At 45.5% G+C, this 20,645-nt stretch overlaps 1 protein-coding gene across 1 annotated transcript in view; it reads left to right on the top strand.

Moving 5' to 3' along the window:
* Positions 1-20,645, top strand: part of EXD3 (exonuclease 3'-5' domain containing 3) — a 999,700-nt gene that overhangs the window by 463,274 nt on the left and 515,781 nt on the right. The window contains 1 exon segment of the mRNA XM_029613511.1: positions 2,218-2,271. Coding sequence (XP_029469371.1) covers positions 2,218-2,271 — 54 coding nt within the window.

Genomic DNA, 20,645 nt, shown 5'->3' with positions numbered 1-20,645 from the left:
ACAGGTAAGGATAGATACTACACAGGATCTGGAACTAGAAAAGACACTGACTAAGGCAAGGCAGTGACAGAACACAGGTACAGACAAGGGCAAGAATACAAGGGCTGGACTAGGCAGGGCATGACAAACACAGACAAGGGCAGGACTTGGATAACACAGACCAGGACAGGACCAGACAAGGACTAGACTAGACAATACTGAACTAAGTACATAGAAGCCTGAAAGCAATGGTACAGTAGGCCCTAGGTTAGTAGGCAAGAGACCCAGAGGCCGCTAAGCAAGGAATGGCCTGGATAGGCTCAAAGTACAAGAAGGCTCAGAAGCCTTAAGACAAGGAAAGGCCTGAGTAGGCCACAAGTCAAGGCACAAGGAGAAAGAAGGCCCGGAGGCCACAAAATGTAGTATGGCCTAGGTATGCCGCAAGACAAGACACAATGAACAAGAAGGCCCTGAGGCCACAAGGTAAGGTATGGGTTAGAGAGTCTGCAAGACAAGGTACAAGGAGCAAGAAGGCCCGGAAGCCACAAGGCAAGACAAGGAGCAGTGGCCAGGTCAAAGAGCCAAGGGTGACTCCATGAGAAGGCAAGGATACATTGGCAGGGCTGAGTTACATAGGGCTGGAGCTTAGGTATGATACAAGCAGTGAGGAGGAGCTTGGCAAAGCTGGAGGCTAAGCTCGCTGAGGACTCCTGGTGGAATGAAGATTACAAAACAGGCTGAGTCAGGAGGCCATTGACAAGATGGGTTGGATAGCTTTGAACAGGCTCACTAGAGGCCTCTGCAGGTGGGGAGGCGACATAGTAGTCAGAATCAGGGTACGACAAGGCCACACTAAGTTTATAAAGAAGCCACATAAACCGCCTCTCTTAATATGATCATCAGTCTTTTATACTGTCAGTTTTTCTTTTTTTGATTTGCACTAAAATCTGTTTGTTCAGCTAGATGTACTATAGATCATAATTGGTGATCAAATCTTCTATCAGCCAAAAATAGTTCTTATTGAATTAACCTACTTATCGTCACTTAAAGTGACTATAAAAGTTTGAATTTGGGAGAAGAGTCACCATTTTAGATGAAAGGTGGATTGGAAACTGGATAAAAATACAGGAAACACAGGGTAGGACTAAAGGGTCAGTTTTCCATAGAGAAAGATCATTGAGTGCCCCAGGGTCTATTCTGTCACCTGTGTGAGCTATTTAGCATATTCATAAATGATCTGGAAAAGGAAACAGTGATTAAGGTGACCAATTTTGCAGATGACACAATATTGTTTCATTAAAACAGCAGCATATTGTGAGGAACTGCAGATGGACGTTGTGAGACTAGGCATCTAAATGACCAAGTGCAAGACTGGGCATCTAAATGGTAGTCAAGTGCAAAAGTAATGCATGAAGGGAAAAATAATCTAAACTACAGTTATATGATGCTGGGTTCTGTGTCAGGAGTCATTACCCAAAAAAAGGACTTCAGAGTCCTTGCGGAAAATACCTTGAAATCTTTGGCTCAGTGTGCGGCAGCATTCCAAAAGGCAAATAGAATGTTAGGAATTATTTGGAAAGGAATAGAGAACAATACTGAGAATATTATGTTTTTGTATGGATTGATAGTGTAACTGTTCCTTGAGTATTGTGTGCAGTTCTGGTATCCCAGTCTCAAAAAAAACATAGAAAAGGTACAGAGAAGGGTGCTAAAAATGATAAGAGAGATGGAAAAGCTCCCTTATGGAGAAAGGCTAAACAGATTAGGGCTCTTTAGCTTGGAGAAGAGGCTGAGAGCGGATATAATTGAGATTTATAAATTTGTAAGTAGGGTGGAATAGATAGAGAAATATTATTTACCCTTTCAAACAACACTAGTATACTCCATGAAACTAGCAACAAGCAGATTTAAAACCGTATAAAGTATTTTTTCACTCTGTGCACAATCAAGCTATGGAATCTGGTGCTAGAAGACATGGTCAAGGCCACTAACATAGTAGAGTTCAAAATAGGGTTGGACAAATTCCTGAAGTAAATGTCCATAAACAAATATTAGCCACATAAACAACAGAAAGCCAATAGCTTCTTTGGAAGTGAAATAGATCAACTATGTTGGATCTGATAGGTTCTTGTGACACAGAAGAACCACTATAGAAGACAGGATGCTTGATTTGATGGACCTTAGTCTGACCCAGCATGGCACTTTTTATGATGATATAGGTTTTCCATTTCTTTGCAGATCGCTAGAGAAGAGGGGCGAGTGATCCTCACCTGTGGATTGCCATATCAGACAGTAAGTACTTGAGGAAAATCTGTCCTTTCTTCCTTCTCCTATTATTGTGTTGGGTCCTGGTGCTGAACCCTATCAAGCATTAATATATGTATAACATATACAACTTGGGCATTATCTCAGATAATAAAATTACATCCTGCTTCAGGAGATGGGCACAGGGATGCAGAGCCAGCTACCTCTAGGACTGAATGGCATAGGGGACTGATATTGGGGAAAAGTATTATACTGGTACATGGACCTTGTCTATGCCACATAGACTGGAAGAACTTCACATTGCAATACTGTAACTGTAACATTTCTGTCGATAAGCAGGGTGATGTCATCCACCAGCACTGAGTAGACCTCTTTCTCTTAGTTGGTAGAGTTGCTGCTCTGCTGAGCATGTGCAGGAATTCCCACTTGGGCATTGCCTCTTGAGCCCCCTCAGTCTTTTTTCATCCGAGCACAAGCATGGACATGTACCTCTATCTCTCTTTGTTTTTCTATAAAAATATTCACAACTTTTGTCTATAAAGTTGTCTCACTGCCTTAGCAGCCTCCAAGCAGCACTTTTCAGTGCTACTTTTTAAAAAAGAAAAAGGCTGCTGTGGGTATGGTATTTTCGAATCTTATAACCTGTGTTATAGGAGTTTTGAGGGAATGATGAACGGGAAGGTCAGTTTACCAATCCCCTGAGCTTGCAGTACATTTTGTATGCCAATAGAGAATCTCTGCTGCCTCATATTACTCAATGGATTGCCTTTTCAGTAGCATGGGATCTTCTTAGTGTTTGGGTAATTGCCAAGTTCTTGTGGCCTGGTTTGGCCTCTGTTGGAAACAGGATGCTGGGCTTGATGGACCCTTGGTCTGACCCAGCATGGCAATTTCTTATGTTCTTATGTTCATTCAGTAAGGGCAGGGTGAAGATATGTAAGAACGTTACTGAGCTTACCTTGGAATATGTCATATTGCATGCCACTTGTAGGCAATCCAAAATTTGAGCCAGGCAATATGTATAAGATATTTAAAACTGAAGACATAGGCATTACTAATATTCAATCATTTATTGATTTCCATACTGGAGATATACAAGTATTTGATTATTGTATGACACACCTACACTTAAATGACTGTGATTATTTCACTTTTCAACTAAATTTTACAATTTCTAGCCAAAAAGGCAGGGTTTATTCCAGTGGTTCATTTCAACAATTAATGCACTTATATGCTAAAAATCAGGCCTCTATCTCCTCAATGTATATATTTTTGCATTTTAATTTGCAGTATTCTACAAGTATTATCTGATGTCTGGGCCTTTGACTTAGCAGATAAGGATATCAATGTAATAGTCTCATACTATGTTTCAGAAAGCAAAATTGCTTACCTTGTAATAGGTGTTATCCCAGGACAGCAGGATGTAGTCCTCACATATGGGTGACATCGGTAATGGAGCCCTATCACGGAAAACTTTCTGTCAAAGTTTCTAAAAAGCTTTGACTGACACTGACACACTGAGTGCACTGAGCATGCTCAGCATGCTATGATCCCTGCGTCCACAGGGGTCTCCCTTCAGTCTCGTTTGTAGCATTATGCGTAAGCGAAAATATAAAAGAAAATAATAAAACGTATCTGACCCTACTCCGCGGGGTGGCGGGTGGGTTCTGTGAGGACTACATCCTGCTGTCCTGGGATAACACCTATTACAAGGTAAGCAATTTTGCTTTATCCCAGGACAAGCAGGATGCTAGTCCTCACATATGGGTGATTAGCAAGCTAGAGGCTGAGTCATTTTGTAGTGAATCAACATTGCAGTATTGTTGGTAAAAATGAGGAAGCCAAAATCACAGCAGGTTGGATGTAGAAGGAGTTGGGAATATATTGGAAACAAGTTCTGAAAGACAGATTGTCTAAAGGCCGAATCTTGTCGTTCTTCTTTGCCCAAGCAATAATGAGCTGCAAAGATGTGAAGGGAACTCCATGTTGCAGCTTTACATATGGTAATAATGGGCACTGAAAGATAGTGTACTACTGATGTAGACATAGCCGTTACTACGTGTGCTGTTACTTGCCCTTGGAGAGGAACTTTTGCTTTTTCACAACAGATTTCGATACAGTCTGTTAGTCAGTCGGAGAGAGTCCGTTTTAATACCACAACTCTTGGTTCATTTTTTGTGAAAAGAAACAAAGCGTTGGTTGGATGTCCTATGGACCGCCGTGCGGTTCAGGTAAAAAGCTAGTGCCCGCTCCCAGTCTCAGGTGTATAAGACTCTCTCTCCTTGGCTAGAGAGAGGTCTTGAAAAGAAAGTAGGCAAGAGTATTGACTGATTAAGTGAAAATCTGTTACTACTTTTGGTAGGAATTTGGGGTGAGTGCAAAGGACTACTCTGTCATGCAGGAACCTTATGTAGGGTGAGTATGTGACGAAAGGTTGCAACTCACTGACCCTCCTAGCCGATGTAATGGCTACTAAGAAAAATACTTTTTATGTAAGAAATTTCTTGTCGCAGGAATGTATTACAATTAGGTCTCATTTAATGATCAATGGTCGATGGGAGGCTTAAGGTGAAGTAAGCCTGTGATAACCTGACATACTAGGGGTTTCGCTGTTATTGGCGTATACCCTTTTTCCTTGTGGTATGCCGCTATGGCATTTAGATGTACCCTTACAAAGGATGACTGGAGACCAGAATCTGAAAGGTGATATAGGTAATCTAGTTCCGAAGGAGTGGGGCAAGAAAAAAGGTGAAAACCTGTTTGTGTGCACCACTTGGTAAATCTAGTCCACTAAAAGTGGTAAGGTTTACGTGCGGAAGGCTTTCATGAAGCTACGAGAACTTTAGAGACTTGTGTTGAAAGATTAAGTGGTTGGAGAATTGCAACATTCAAGCTGTCAGGGCAAGAGTTGTTAGGTTGGGATGATGCAACTTGTCCTGATTCCGAGCTACGAGAATGGGCACTGTGCCCAGGCGAATTGGTCTCGGATCGAGAGGTCGAAGAATATGGGAAACCATACTTGTCGAGGCCAGTATAGGGCTAAGAGGACTATTGTTCCTCTGTCCTGTTGTAGGTTCACGAGAGTTTTGGGTATGAAGTATGGGAAGCATACTGGTCTCGGGCAGGACGTGGGCCTGAGGAACAGTGAACTCCGTCCTGGTTGAGCATTTGGTTGACCTCCTCGCTAGAAGATTTCTCTCGCTACACATGTCCAAGACCATTCGAGAGGATGGACCTATCTGGAGATGGTCTGCTGGTGCATTCAGTAAGTGTCTGAGATCAGTGGCCCGAGGATGCATAAAGTGAGCAAGGGCTAAGGATAAAGCTGTGCAGCTTCATTGCAGAGCAGCTAAGATGTTGTGCATGCTTGTATGTTGGAAAGCACATTGTCCCTATGCTGTCTGTCTGTATGCACAAGGAATTGTTGCAGAGGCAGTATTAGAAGGCATAAGGGTATAACTCATGGTACAAGATCCAGGAAGTTTATGTGGAACTGCTTGGAGCGGAATAGACGCATATTGGGTTGAGAAGATTTGTGGTCAAACTTACAACCTGAAGTAAATGCGAGCATGAGCAGGATCAGACTAGGATTTTGGTTCTAAATCCGTGAAATCGAGAGGGACGAAAGCGGTTGAATAGCTTAGACCCACTAATAATGGAATTTCACTGAATCTAACTAATAGCAGTTTTGGTCTATGAGGAAAGTGCAGAGTGAAAAAACCTCAGAGCCCAATAATGTAAAATTTTTGGGGGGCTAAGGTTATGGAATATGCGCACAGGGACATGTAGGAATGTATTAAAATGTCTGCACGGATGCTGGACAGGAAGGTCGTCGTGACTATGGTGTCCAGAAGTGTATAAGGGAATTATAGCAGTGACAGTAATCCCAGATAGTGGAATGCCTGTGGTTATGCAGCTGTCCATGCAAGGAAAGCGTGAATGATGTTGGACTCCGTAGAGAAACAGCAGTCACCGATATTGATTCAATGAAATACCACAGTTGTCAAAGCTGGTGCCACCGGCAGAGCTTGGAATTGTAATATTGTTGACTCACCATGAGGCACATAGAGGGGTAGATTTTCAAAGGGGTACGCGCGTAAGATACGTGCGTACCCCCCGAAAACCTACCCCAAACCCCCCCTGCGCACGCCGAGCCTATTTTGCAAAGGCTCGGCGACGCGCGCAAGTCCCGGGGCTTGCATGGAGGGGCGTGCTGGGGGGCGTGCTGGGAGTGACGCAGCGTTTCGGGGGCATGTCGCAAGTGACGCGGCGTTTCGGGGGCGGCGCTGCGGGCGTGGTTTCGGCCCGGGGCATTCCGGGGGCCTGGCTGCGGCCCCCGGACCGGAACATGGAGCGCAGCAGCCGGCCTGGCGCGCACAAAGTTACGCCTGCTTCCAGCAGGCGTAACTTTGCCAACAAAGGTAGGGGGGTTTAGATAGGGCCGGGGGGGTGGGTTAGGTAGGGGAAGGGAAGGGAAGGTGCGGGGGGGGTGGAAGGAAAGTTCCCTCTGAGGCCGCTCCGATTTCGGAGCGGCCTCGGAGGGAACAAAGGCAGGCTGCGCGGCTCGGCGCTCGCAGGCTGCCGATTTTGGGCAGCCTTGCACGCGCCAACCCCAGATTTTAATGGATACGCGCGGCTACGCGCGTATCTATTGAAATCCCGCGTACTCTTGTTTGCACCTGGTGCGTGAACAAAAGTACGCGTGTGCGCAGATTTATAAAATCTGCCTCAGAAAGAATAGAGGTAATGTACTTACTGCGTTTTGGAAACATGGTAACGAGAGATACCATTTTACCTGTGCCTTCTGAAGAAAGTTGGTATTTCTGAGTTCCAGGATGGGCGGAGAGTAACTACTTTCTGTTGAAAGAAAGAATAATGTAATTAAAACTCCCCAACCCCCCTCTTCCCCCCTGTGCGCTTTGAAGCAAGTAGGGGAGTGTACCAGGAACCTTGGTACAAGGTGGGGGTGGCTGCTCTGATATCCGGCCAGTTGGAAAACCGGGAGGTGTCCAACTGGAGGGGCTGATGTAATTTGGATATCAGGTAACCTCCCACGGGAGTGAGAGCGGTAAAGTCTTACCCGCATTTCTGAGTGCTATACAAGGAGACATTGAGACCTGTATCAGGCTTCAAGGTGGATTTGTAGTTGAGGCAGCATGTACTGGGTCTCGTGTTTAGCAGAACAGCGAATGCACCTGGAACTTTGGTACTGAAACAGGAACCAAAAGCTAGAGCATTAATCAGTACAGAGCCATGTTGCTGAAAAGGGAGGAAGCCCTGATGCAATCCCAAAGAAAAGAAAGAGAGGTTCTCCTGGTATTGTGGCTGACATAGCTGGCATAGCGATATGTGACACTAATACAGTTCTTGGAAAATACATGACCTAGAACTTTTCTAACCATGTGGCCAGAATTAGAGAACACATCTCAATGGGAATGTCGCAGAAGCGGGTACTTACCATCCGACGTGAACCACTGAAGGACGAGCCGGTGAAGATTGCTGGCTCCGTGGATTTCCGGAGTCCTCGAGGGATAGCCTGTGGACGTCAACGTCCGCCTCAACTCTGATACCTGGTATGGTGACACAGGTATAGAGGAGACCAGGCTGGGCGTGGCTGGCGCTTAGACCGGAATGAGCGGAGGGCCAGAATCCCGCACTGATGTCGGTGGGGCACGCCTGGGAACAGGGGAGCCGATTAACGAACTCATGAACCCAACCATTGACGCAGCGGCTCAATGTCTCTTGACGCCAGTGCAGAATTCTGCGGATCTCAATCCGGTGTTTCTGGAGCAGGAAGGACTGCCAAAACTGTGCGGAACAGTGCCGATGGCAGTGGTGATGTTGCTCGGCCCGAGCATCGTCCAGCATCGAGAAGGATAGCAGCAATGTGTTGGATGGCGTCGGTGGCAGACTGTCATCGTGTCGGTGACAATGAATGCCACAGTGCTTGACCTGGTCATTCCCCAGCGCCGAGATGGAAGCCCTCGCTGTCCTGGATGGCGATCGATGACGGACTGTCAGCATGCCTGCTCTGCTCCTGATACGGGGCTTTAATAAGGACCCAAAGCATGGATCACTGTGTTCAGGCGAGGGCATTATGAGGCGGTGTTATGTTGGCATTGATGGTAATCGAAAACATCGCTGGTTTCATAAAAAATGATATGGGCATTGACGGAGTCAATGACCGCATCCATAAAAACGTAGAAGATGCCGATGGGAACGAAGTGGGTGTCGAGATCATCGATGTATGGAGGCAGGCGCCGACAATATCTGTGGTATGGCCACGGGCATCGACGGTATCGAGTGGATCGACTCGGGCAACAATGACGTCCATGGCATTTATGCCACGGACATGGGCAGCGATGGAATCAATGTTGACATGGATTTCATCAATGGAATTGGCATTGGCATCGATGCCATGCATGGAAATGGCATTGGCATGGATGCCCATCGATGGAAAACAGCCTGGCATCGATGGAAACAGCCTGGCATTGATGCCATGCATGGAAAACAGCCTGGCATCGATGGAAACAGGTTGGCGTGGATGCCCATCGATGGAAAACAGCCTGGCATCGATGCCATGCATGGAAAACAGCCTGGCATTGATGGAAAACAGCCTGGCATCGATGCCATGCATGGAAAACAGCCTGGCATTGATGGAAAACAGCCTGGCATCGATGCCATGCATGGAAAACAGCCTGGCATCGATGCCATGCATGGAAAACAGCCTGGCATCGATGGAAAACAGCCTGGCATCGATGGCATCCATAATAAAAGGATGGCATCGATGGAAATGTCCCCAACAGCGATGGAAGTGCCTCGGGAAGCGGTGGCATCGACCCGATTATGGATGTCAGCAACGAGACAAGGTGTCCGTTGATGGCATCCACCCGGGCAACGATAGCACCGATAAAAGTTAAGGAAATAAATCAGTGCCATGAATAAAACATAGATGGCACTGATAGAAACTATATAGGGAAGATGGCATCAGGGTACCGCAGGGGGAGGGGTACCTGTGGCATCTAAAAACGCAGGGTGGCCTGAAGGAGGTACCGACAGTAGCGATGGGGTACCGACGGTAGCGATGGGGTATCTACTGCACGAAGGACCTGAATCTACCGGGGCAGTGGCGGCACCCGTAACCATGGAAGTCCCTGTCCCACTAGCGCTAATTGCCAAGCAGAGTGTCACAGAGGGACACTTGCAAGCTATGTGTGACTAACTGAAAAATAGGGAGAGGGAAGGCCGCAGTCTGTTGGCAGCCAGAAAGGTGACGGGAACCGACTGAAATATGGCATAGTACTCACCGAACGTTGATACTGATATATTATTTGCCAACTACATTTGGGCTGAGTCTATAGGACTCTAGTGCGATGGCTGCCGTAAAATTCACTTCTCTTAATGTAGATGGCATTCACTTCCCAATCAAAAGAAAGAAGCTCTTGATGGCCTTTAAGCGTATGAATGCGCAAGTGGTGTTCCTACAGGAAACCCACTTATTGGCGGGTGAACATGTTAAACTGAAAAGAGAATGGGTGGAACAATGTTTTTTCTCTTCCTATAATTCAAGAAGACGAGGTGTGGCAATATTGATTCATAAACAATTGCCTTTTTAATTGGAAAAGGTATGGCAAGACCCTGAAGGCCGTTATGTCATTGTCCAGGGATTGTGTAACCAACAAAAAGTGATCTTTTGTAATATATATGCACCAAATGTTTATAATCATGCCTTTTTTACACACTTGATAGTGATGTTGAGGGAATTCACAGATTATGCATTGTTGGTAGGGGGAGATCTCAATTATGTGGTTAATAAACAAGAGGATTGTCAACCGCCTAAGTCTGTTTAGCCCGGAGATAATCAAAAGGGACCAAATTTTCTGTGTCAAGAGTTAAACCTATTAGATATATGGAGGACTCTGCACCCTGGGGAACAGGATTATACTTTCTTTTCTCACCCGCATGGGTTGCTTATCTACTTTCAATGATATCCAGTAGAGTCTACTGTTACTGCAGCGTGTGATAAAAAATTTAAGATGCAGAGAAATAACAGGTATTAATGTGCAGTCCGCAGGCGATAATGCTAATTGAGCAGAGCAACTGGCACTGACCCTTTGTAGAATCAGCAGGGATGTCAGAGTTCATGAGAGTTACCAGATATATGGCTGCAGGGTGCTGTGCCAGTCTATCGGGTTTCTTTGGATAGGTTTGGCCACACTGCTATATTATTGGCCTGCCGCACAATCCTGGCGGACTGGATACAGCCGAATATCTTACCAACCACAAGGGCATGGTACTATAGACTAGAATTCATTGTGCAAATGGAGAGATTGGCCTCCTTACATGGTGTGAGGCCAGCGGACTCGGACTACAGACAATGTTGGGCTACTTGTTTCACCTTAATGCCGCTGGAAGTCCAAACTCACCTGCTTTCAATGGGATATCACTCTTCTTGGAAGTGATTACAATATGCTAGTTATAGTTATAGAATACCTGTCTATGGATTTGTAGGGTTGGGAAAAGGGAGTTGTCGGAGGGATTTTTAAGCCTTAATGTACTGCTTTCTCTGTTTTTCTTTTTTTCCTCTGACAGAGTATGTTTTACAAGCTCTATGTGATATTCTCCTAGGGGTTCGGGGAAGAGTGGGAGGGGATTGGATGAGTGCATGTATGGGATGAATGGTGTGAGTGAGAAGCGTGATGGATTTGGCAGCTTATGTCTGGTGGTTTATATCTACTGGAACTTGAAAAGGAGTAGGTCAGCACACCTGGCAACAGGTGAAAGTACAGTGCAGGGGTGTGGGTTGTCACTATTGTTGCTGATTTGTTGTGGGGCATTGGGCCCCTACCCCTTAAATGTTCTGATGGTTGTACTGACTTCACTCTAAATAAAAACGATTTTGACAAAAAAAAAAAAAAGCCAAAATTGCAGCCTCTGATGCATGCTTGAAATACTCTCAATCAGGCACCACATTAGTACACTGTTTATGGAATTGTGTTCCAATTCAGTCTTTTTGGCAGAATATTTTGAGATTTTTGACAACTTTGATTACTGGTTCATTTCCATGGTCTGCAGCCTTTTGTCTCCTGGGACATGTGGATAAATCAACTAGTGTAAACTATGTTCATACATTTTTGCTAGTTAAGGGATGCCTTATATCACTTAGTATTCTGTTCACATGGTTGGACACAGAGGGTTCTGACTTTGCAAGGTGGAGAGCTGCTATGGTAGACTTGAGCATAAATCAGTAGATGTGTGTTCTCCTAAGATATAACAATGTTTTCAACATACCTGAAAGCCATTTCTGGACACTTTACCTGCTGAGGCAAGAAATAAGATGCATTAGGTTCTTAGGGTGAACCTGCTCCTTAACTCTTGTTATGCTATGGGTGACCAGGTCTTCATCCTCATACAGCTAAGGTATATACTGTACATTTTTTATTATTGTTTCATCTTTGCTCAAATATCTTTGATTGTGACTTTGATTCTCAGCACCAAGAAGTTATTTACTACTACTACTTTTGATTTAAGGAAATATTTGTGGTGGGGGGTGTTACGTAAGTGGCCTCGAAAGGCCTTGCATTCTGTTGAGAGAGGGGTGTTTTTGTGTGCCCTTGGGCCTCAGCCTGACCCCAGACGGATCCAGGACCGAACCGAGTGTTGACGGCGTGTTCCAGCATGGCATCCTCCGACCATTCCGAGCCCTTTCAGACCTGCCGCTTAGATCGGCATGGAGCAGCAGGCCTGGCCTGAGGATGAGGGCAGACGGGCCTTGACACAAAGACATGACACCAAGGTTGATGCAACGGCATCACAGACGAGGATTGAAGCGAAGACATGACACCAGGGCTGTAAAAGACATAACACCAAGGCTGATGCGGACGGTATCAGAGACGAGGGCTGGAACTAGACATGACACCAAGGTAGTTGAAGACATGACACCAAGGCTGAGGCGAAGACACGGTCGATGCAATGGTATCCCGGACCAGGGTCGATGCGACGACATCAGATATTTGACGAGGAACTTGACGAAGTCCAGATGAGATGAGAAATTGGACGGAAGGACATTGGCAGTGTCTCTCAGGGCGCCCTACACAACCCACCTTCACTGGCGCACCCAATGGGCTGGTCGCAGACCACCCTGTCCCACTGCGCGCCCTAAACAGCCCAAGGAGGATGGTCACGGACCACGCAGGGAGCGGAACAAGCGCAGGGAAGAATCCAGCCAAGGCAGAACTTCAACAACGGAGCCAGATGTCATCCGGAGCTCCACAAAGGCTGGCAGGTCAGGAAGCTCAGGAGCACAGGGACCGGAGTCCACTGCCAGCATCTCCCAAGACGAAGAAGCATCACCTGGAGATCCTACGGCCGGCAGGCCCAAGTTAGAATGTGGCACATTTAAAACTAATTGGAGAAAGTTCTTTTTTACTCAACACACAATTAAACTCTGGAATTTGTTGCCAGAGGATGTGGTTAGTGCAGTTAGTATAGCTGTGTTTAAAAAAGGATTGGATAAGTTCTTGGAGGAGAAATTAAGTTGACTTAGATAATAGCCACTGCTATTACTAGCAACGATAACATGGAATAGACTTAGTTTTTGGGTACTTGCCAGGTTCTTATGGCCTGGATTGGCTACTGTTGGAAACAGGATGATGGGCTTGATGGACCCTTAGGCTGACCCAGTATGGCATGTTCTTATGTTCTTGTCCCTGATGGCATGGATGTTGAATGGTTAATCCTTCAGCCACTTAACCTTTCTGAACCAGTTTCCCATGTCCTGATCGCTTCACAGAAGCCTTCCATGAGAAAATCTTACTCTTACAAATGGTACAGGTTTACGTCATGGTGCTCTTCTCAGTCCCTTGATCCCTTTACCTGTCCAATCACAAAGTTTTTGGACTATCTCTGGCACTTATCAGAGTCAGGTCTAAAAACTTCCATCAGAATGCATGTCAGTGCGGTAGCCGCCTTCCATAAAGGTGTCGGGGATGTACCCATATCAGTACAACCCCTTGTAACACATTTTCTAAACGGCTTGTTTCACCTCAAGCCTCCACTGCGTCTTCCGGCCCCTTCTTGGGACCTCAATCTGGTTTTGGGTCAGCTCATGAAATCACCATTCGAGCCTCTTCAATCCTGTGATCTTCGCTATCTCACATGGAAAGTGATTTTTCTTCTGGCAATCACTTCAGCTCGCAGAGTTAGTGAATTACAGGCTCTAGTTACCTATCCGCCTTACACTAAACTTCTGCAGGACCGGGCAATACTCCGCACTCACCCTAATTCTTACCTAAGGTAGTTTCAGACTTTCATCTCAATCAATCCATTATACTACCTAACTTTTTTTCCCAGGCCCCATTCCAATCCAGGAGAGCAGGCTCTGCATACCCTTGACTGCAAACGGGCTCTAGCATTCTACCTAGACCGTACAGCTGCCCACAGGAAAAGCACTCAACTGTTTGTCTCTTTCAATCCTAACAATTTAGGGCAGCCTGTGGGTAAGCAGACTCTCCTCCTGGTTGGCGGACTGCATATCCTTTTGCTATCAGCAAGCGGGCATTCCATTTCAAGACCGTGTTAAAGCACACTCTGTGAGGGCCATGGCGACTTCAGTAGCACACTTACAATCGGTGCCGCTTCCTGACATTTGCAGGGCTGCCACCTGGAGTTCTCTCCACACCTTTGCAGTCCACTATTGTTTGGACAAGGCAGGAAGACAAGATTCCATCTTCGGCAAGTCTGTCCTTCGTAACCTGTTTCCAACATGATGTACCAACACCCTTCCGCCTGCCCGGTGGGGTTCAGGATGCCTTCAGCCAAGTACCCAGGCCTAGTGCCTTGCATGCCTGCGTACATTTGGTGCACGCTCGGACATCCTCAGCTCGGTATTCATTCATATGTGAGGACTACCATCCTGCTTGTCCTTTGAGAAAGCAAATGTTGCTTACCTGTAACAGGTGTTCTCACAGGCAGCAGGATGTTAGTCCTCATGAAACCGCCCCCCGCCCTGCGGTGTTGGGTTCATAACGTTTCTTATTTTATTTTTCGGCACTACCTGTGGCTTTTAAACAACTGAAAGGGGACCCCTGCTGGTTGCAGGGGTAGTGCTTTGCTGGGCATGCCCAGTAGGGGCCAGTCAAAATTCTGGAAACTTTGACAAAAGTGTTCCGTGATTGGGCTCCATCCTGTGATGTCACTCATATGTGAGGACTAACATCCTGCTGTCCTGTGAGAGCACCTGTTACAGGTAAGCAACATTTGCTTTACCCATTGGATGTCCATAAGAGCATTCCTGCCATTGCACTTTGATAGTTCATTGCTAGCAGCAGAGAAGAATTGGGGGAAGAACAAATAATATCACTTTAAGAATATACACAATCCCATTATCCAGTTATACTTGAGCGGTAACATGTAAAAAGGGAAGCGCATGCGCACATGGGCGCACCGATTTTATAACATGCACGTGTTTATGCTCCCATGTCATAAAATCACATGTGTGCACGATTTTATATCAACGCATGCATGTGCGCACAAATGCCGCCTTGAACATGTAAGTGGGGGGGGGGGGGAATTTTAGTAGAAGTGCACCGCAACGCCAGTACCCGTTCCCCAGGCTGTTCCTAATTTATCCATTTAAAGTACAGGACTTCCATACTCCTCCAGCTAACCTGCCTTTCTTTTCCTCTACCTGCCCTGACCCTTAAAACTCTGCTGACTAGGCACGATGTTTTTATTTTTCTACTTACATGCCATCTACAGCTGAAGTAAAGATACATGGATAGGTACCTGGCACGCGTTTGTGCATGTGCTGGTGTTATTGGGAAAATTAGGAATGCCCAGACCATGCTCACGCTCTGCCCCTCTTTTTATGGAAAACTGTTTATTAAAAGAAAACTTTTGCAAACATTTGACAAACATGACTTTGAAGCATGTCAAACAGAGTATATTAAGCAATCCACTGGTCAAGTACAGAATATTTGTTTCTGTGTTTTTCCCCTTATATTAACTGTAAAACCAGTTCCAAAACCTGTAAAACCCTCCTCACCACTACCACCCCCATCCGATAGCTAAAAAGGAACATAAGTTGGGGATTCTTGTTATCTAGTGTGTTCAGGGGTAGTTAATCACCTCATTTCTGGCACTTGGAGACAGTTTTTACAAACAAGGGTGCCAGACATTGGTAAAAGTGCATTTGCTTTTAAATGATCTTGTACTAGTTTGATTTTCCAATTGCATTACCGTATGAAATTTGTTCCTCCAAAGGCAAAAGCTAGGAGGTTCCTATTCGCACCACTGCTTGAGTGTTCTTTTTTTTTTGGCAATGAGACACATTTTGCAGATAAAAAAGCACTTGTCCTTATCCCAGACCTGAAAAGAGGAAGCTATATTGAAAATTACACCCTCTGGCATAAACACCACTGATTGTCCTAGCAAAGAAGATAGATAAATGCAAATTTTCCCCCAGAAGATTTGAATGGTGGAGCAATGCCCCAAGGTGCCCTTGTCTAACATACAATTATGGCACAGTTCTGAATCCCAAAAGCCCACCCTGTGAAGCCAAAATGGTGGTAAATTCGCCCTGCATAAAAGTTTGTATTGCATCTCCCGCAAAACTGCATCTTCCATCAACTCAGGTATACATTTAATGGAGTGAAGAGGAGGAAACTCGGTCAGTGTGGGTATTTCTGGTGTCCATCCTTCGTGCTTTAAGCCAGTTAAGGATTTGTGAATGCGTGAGAGCCCCATCCTGCCTCATCTGTCTACTTGAGAAAATTCTTCAAGTCGGTCAGCAAAGATATCACAGAGATGGTCTTTCTTCAAAGAGAGGACATAGTGACACAATTGGAGAAAGGCAAAAAAAGGCCTTAGAGGAGAGTGCAAAGCGCAATTGCAGTTCTTGGAACGTCAACATAACTCCCTGGGAGTCCGCTAGAGATACCACCCCTTGCTCCGCCCACTGATGGAATATCGAACTCCGTAGGCTTGGTGTAAAATCCTAATTGCCCCTTATTGGTAGGTACACAGATTCCCTCGAGTTCTGACCCAGCTTATAGCAGAGATAACGCCATGCCTTGCACAGATATGCAATAGAGTTATTTCTACACATAAAAGGAGGTAAAAGGGCTAGTCAAGCATGGAGCACAAAGGAAGGATTCAGTGGTTTGAGCAGCTCTTTCTCTAAACCAAGGGATGTAAAGTGGGAGGTGTTAAATATCCAAGCCTTCACATGACATAAGAGACAAGCCATATTATATTTCTCTATGTCTGGGACCACTAGACCCCGCCTGCTGCTATAACTCCACCAAATGGGCTACCGAGATCCGAGCCCTCTTCCTTTTCCATATAGAGCGTGACAGCATGGCATAGATTAATCGAACATCCCTCTTCTGAAGTGACAGAGGAAGGGTTTGTAAAACATACAGTCACTGTGGCCAGATAAGCATTTTAAATAGGTTCACCCTTCCCGTCACGGAAAGTGGTAAATCCATCCAGTCTAAAAATTTTGTTTAAGGGATTTTAGGAGTGGGGTTGTGGACAGTTGGATACCTAAATATTGAAAAGACTCCCCAGCCCACCTAAGAGAGAATCTCTGTCCCCTATCCATCTTGAAACGTGCGGGATAGGCTATTGCCTCAGACTTGCTAACATTTAGCTAAAAGCCAGAGAAAGAGCCAAAGAGCATAAACTCCTCCATCAAGGCCGTAAAAGATTCCACTGGGTTACTCAAGTGTACCAATAGGTCATCTGCAAAAGCTGTGACCTTAAAGTGTTGGCTACCAATAGTTAGTACTGAAATCCACTTATTACCTTGAATGGTGCTTAATAATGGCTTAAGGATTAGGATAAACAGTAGAGGTGATAGGGGGCAGCCTTGCCACGTCCCACATTGCAGAGAGAGCTCATAAGTAAGAAATCCATTGATCATAATTTTTGCACTGGGTGCTGAGTAAAGTAGACTAACGACTCTCAGCCAATCACCCCCAAACCCAAACTATTCTAAAGTGAAAAAGTATAATCCCAGGCTATGCAATCGAAGGCCTTCTCAGCATCAAAGCTGATCAGCAAGGATGGTATCGTGCGAGAAGGGCTCCAAGCAATAGAGGCCAAAACCCGTCGCACATTAAAAACAGGATGTCACGTCCACATGAATCCCACCTGGTGTTCACCAGTGAGTGAGGGGATAAACCAGGCCAGTTGATCTGCATAAATTTTTGCAAGTAATTTGACATCACAATTTAGTAACAATATGGATCTGTAAGAACTCTGATCAAGAGAGTCCTTGTCTTTTGTGGGTATTAACATGATCAGAGCCCTATTAACATAGGGCAGAAAAGACTGTTGCTCAAGTAGGTGTTCATAATGGAGGAACAGAGGTGGGGCCACCCAGTCTTGTAAGCACATACACATCTTGTTCAGGTGCTTTATAGGGGGGTGCCCTCAAAATACCACACTGATTCTCCTCTAATTGAAGTGGAGCATTTCATTTTTCAAGTTGTGTATCTGTGAGTTGCGGAAATGCCAATCTTTGAAAAAAAATTGTCCTAGTCTCTGTGTCTACGGGTTGTCGAGTATAAAGATGTTGATAGTAATAAAAAGAAAATCCCACACAATCCTTCAAGAGAGTTGACAACTTTCTGGTTCACATCCCAAGCTGCTGCTATATACTTAGCTCCTAACTTATGTTTAACCATATGGGCCAGCAGCTTCCCTGCCTTGCTACCAAACTGGAAAAGTTGAAATTTATAATAAAACATAGATTTAACCATGCGTTGGTGCAGAAGTGAGTTCAGAGCAGCCAGAGAGGTTAAAAAAATTGTCTTGGCTGTCTCAGAGCACCCAATCGCCAGATGCTGGTGATCTCTTCGTACCTGATGCTCCAGTTTTAATAACCTAGTGACAAGGGTCCAACATCTGTGAGCTAAATAGGCAATAATCTCACCCCGGAGGACCACCTTGCCTGACTCCCAGAAAAGAGATGGAGTGTCCACATGTTCATTATTATTTTGCTGAAATTCATCCCAGCACTGCTGCAAAAAATCCTGAAAGTGTTTGTCTTTAGTGAGGTATGCCGGAAAGCCTCAAAAGGGGTTGTCCCTTCCCCCTGTCACCCAGTGGAGGTCCACCATATCAATGCATGACCTGCTAGTGCAAATGGACCAATCTCTGCAGTGGTGACTTGCGAGAACAAGCTGAGTTGCAGCAATAAATAATTGATGCATGATTGTGAGGCATGTGCCCGAGAGATGTGAGTATAGTCCTTGTCATTGGGTGGAGAACCCGCCAGACATCCAATAGGTCTAAATGTTTACAAAGGATTAGGATACTTTTATGTTTTGTCACCCTCTTGGTTGGGCCTGGATTCGATTTATCCATCTGGGAATCACTTACTATGTTTAAATCGTCCCCAAGAATTAAAGGGGCTGAAGCATCCTCCCCCAAACTCTTACATAAAGACCGAAAGAACCCAGCATTGTATTGGTTCGGAGCATAGACATTGCAGATAGTGATTGGTTTTCCCTGAAGTGAGCCTTTAAGAATTAGAAAGTGACCACCTGGATCACTGATTTTTGCTGTGTGATGAAAGGCCAGTGATTTGTCAATTTATACGGACACCCCCGCTTTATGTGAGCCCAAGGATGCCCAGAAGACATCACTTACCCACCATTTGCGAAGTTTGTTGTGTTCAATATCACTGAGATGTTTTCCTGGAGCATAGCTAAATCTGCTCAGTGTCTTTTCAACATGCTTAATATCTTTTGTCTTTTAATGGGTGACCCTAACCTGCATACATTCCAGGAGACAATTTATAACCTCTGCTTACTAGGCATTACCCTGAAGCCATAGCGACAAAAAAAAAAAAGAACACCCCCACAGCCTAGGGTATCCATTATGCCTCAACCCATGAAATCCATGAGTTATAGGTGCAGCTAATACACACCAGACATTACCCTCTTTAATACAAATCCCTAGCTGACACGTAGACAAAATATCCCAGAATCCCCCCCCCGATCCCACCCCCCCCCCCCATCCCTTTCCCCCATACTACTTCTTCCCCTCTCTCTAGACCTAAAGCCCAGAGATCTAGAGTCACTCATATAGCGCTTGGGATCTCCGTTCCCGCTCCCTACCCACCAAACCCACAGCACGTGGAACAATGCACATAAAAGGCCAATAATACAAGGCTACCCCCACAGCACAAGGAGGTGCATGTAACAAGCACCCATCAAAACATCCACTGTGGAATCACATAGAACAGAGCTTCGAGTGCTAAGGTTCTTCCTTATTAGCTAGTCAAATCAACAGCCACACAGCTTCCAGGGTTCCAAAATGACTCGGAGTGACCCATTCAGATATGTATCATATACAGTCTTCCGCCCAGTGACCGGGAGAAAGGATACAATAAGTTGGCTCCAGCCACTGCACGGTCCAATGGTGCACGAAAGGGTATCCAGTCTGAGAGGTGAACGAGTCAGTCCTTGTGGAAGCCCAATAGAATGTCCCCAGACCTTGATCTTAGAAAGGGCCAAAGGCCTCTAGAGAAAGTTCAAGGAGTTGGCTGTTGTCCGAGTCAGAACTTTGCATGTTGTCCCCATCGCAAAACCAAAATAAGAAAATATTTGTGAAAGGGAAATCCATTCTTCCAAGTCTAGCTGTGCTTTCTAAAAAACATGTAGTAATGTGCCGGGATCAGAGCCCATGGCCGTCTCCCAATATAGACTGGAGAAACCGTTGCGCCTCTGCAGGGCTGTTATAGATGATGTTTTATCTGCATGACAGACCTGCAGCTTGGCTGAGTATAATAAGGAAAAGTGGATCTTTCTCTGAAATAACTCAGTGCGGATCTGCATTAATGCTCTCCGCATCCCTGCTAGCTTGAGTGAGTAGTCCTAGAATATAAGAATTTTCCACTCCCCCATAGAAGGTTGAACACCGCGCTGCACTGCTTACATGATCGCAGCCTACTGACTGAAGTCAAGAAATTGCACAATAACCACATGGGGTCTAGCGGAAGTTTCCTGGTGCAAGCCTACCTGTTGTGCTCTCGCAAATTGTATAGGCCTCAATGATTCAGGTAGTTTTAGTGCAGCCAATAGCCATTTTGCAAGGCACTCTTGTAGCTCACTCTCTGACAGTGTCTTGGGGGAGCCCCAGGAAACGTAAGTTGTTGTGGCAGGAGCAGTTTTCAAGATCTTCGAGCTTGCTTTCTATTTGCTCTAATCTAGCAATCGTCGCAGTGGCCGTGATGTCATTACTGGGCACACCATCCTCAAGCGCCAAGACGCGATGCTGCATCTCCGTCGCCAAGTTGAATAAACTGGACAGGGTATCAAGTTTCGAAAAATTCCATCAAACTTCCTGTCAAGTTTTTGATTGATCGCTTTTTCCACTGCCCCATAACC

Source organism: Rhinatrema bivittatum, chromosome 8 (genome assembly GCF_901001135.1).
Source record: "Rhinatrema bivittatum chromosome 8, aRhiBiv1.1, whole genome shotgun sequence".
NCBI classification, from domain to species: domain Eukaryota; kingdom Metazoa; phylum Chordata; class Amphibia; order Gymnophiona; family Rhinatrematidae; genus Rhinatrema; species Rhinatrema bivittatum.
Note: the sequence above shows the minus strand (reverse complement) of the source record. Positions and strands in the feature narration are given on the sequence as shown.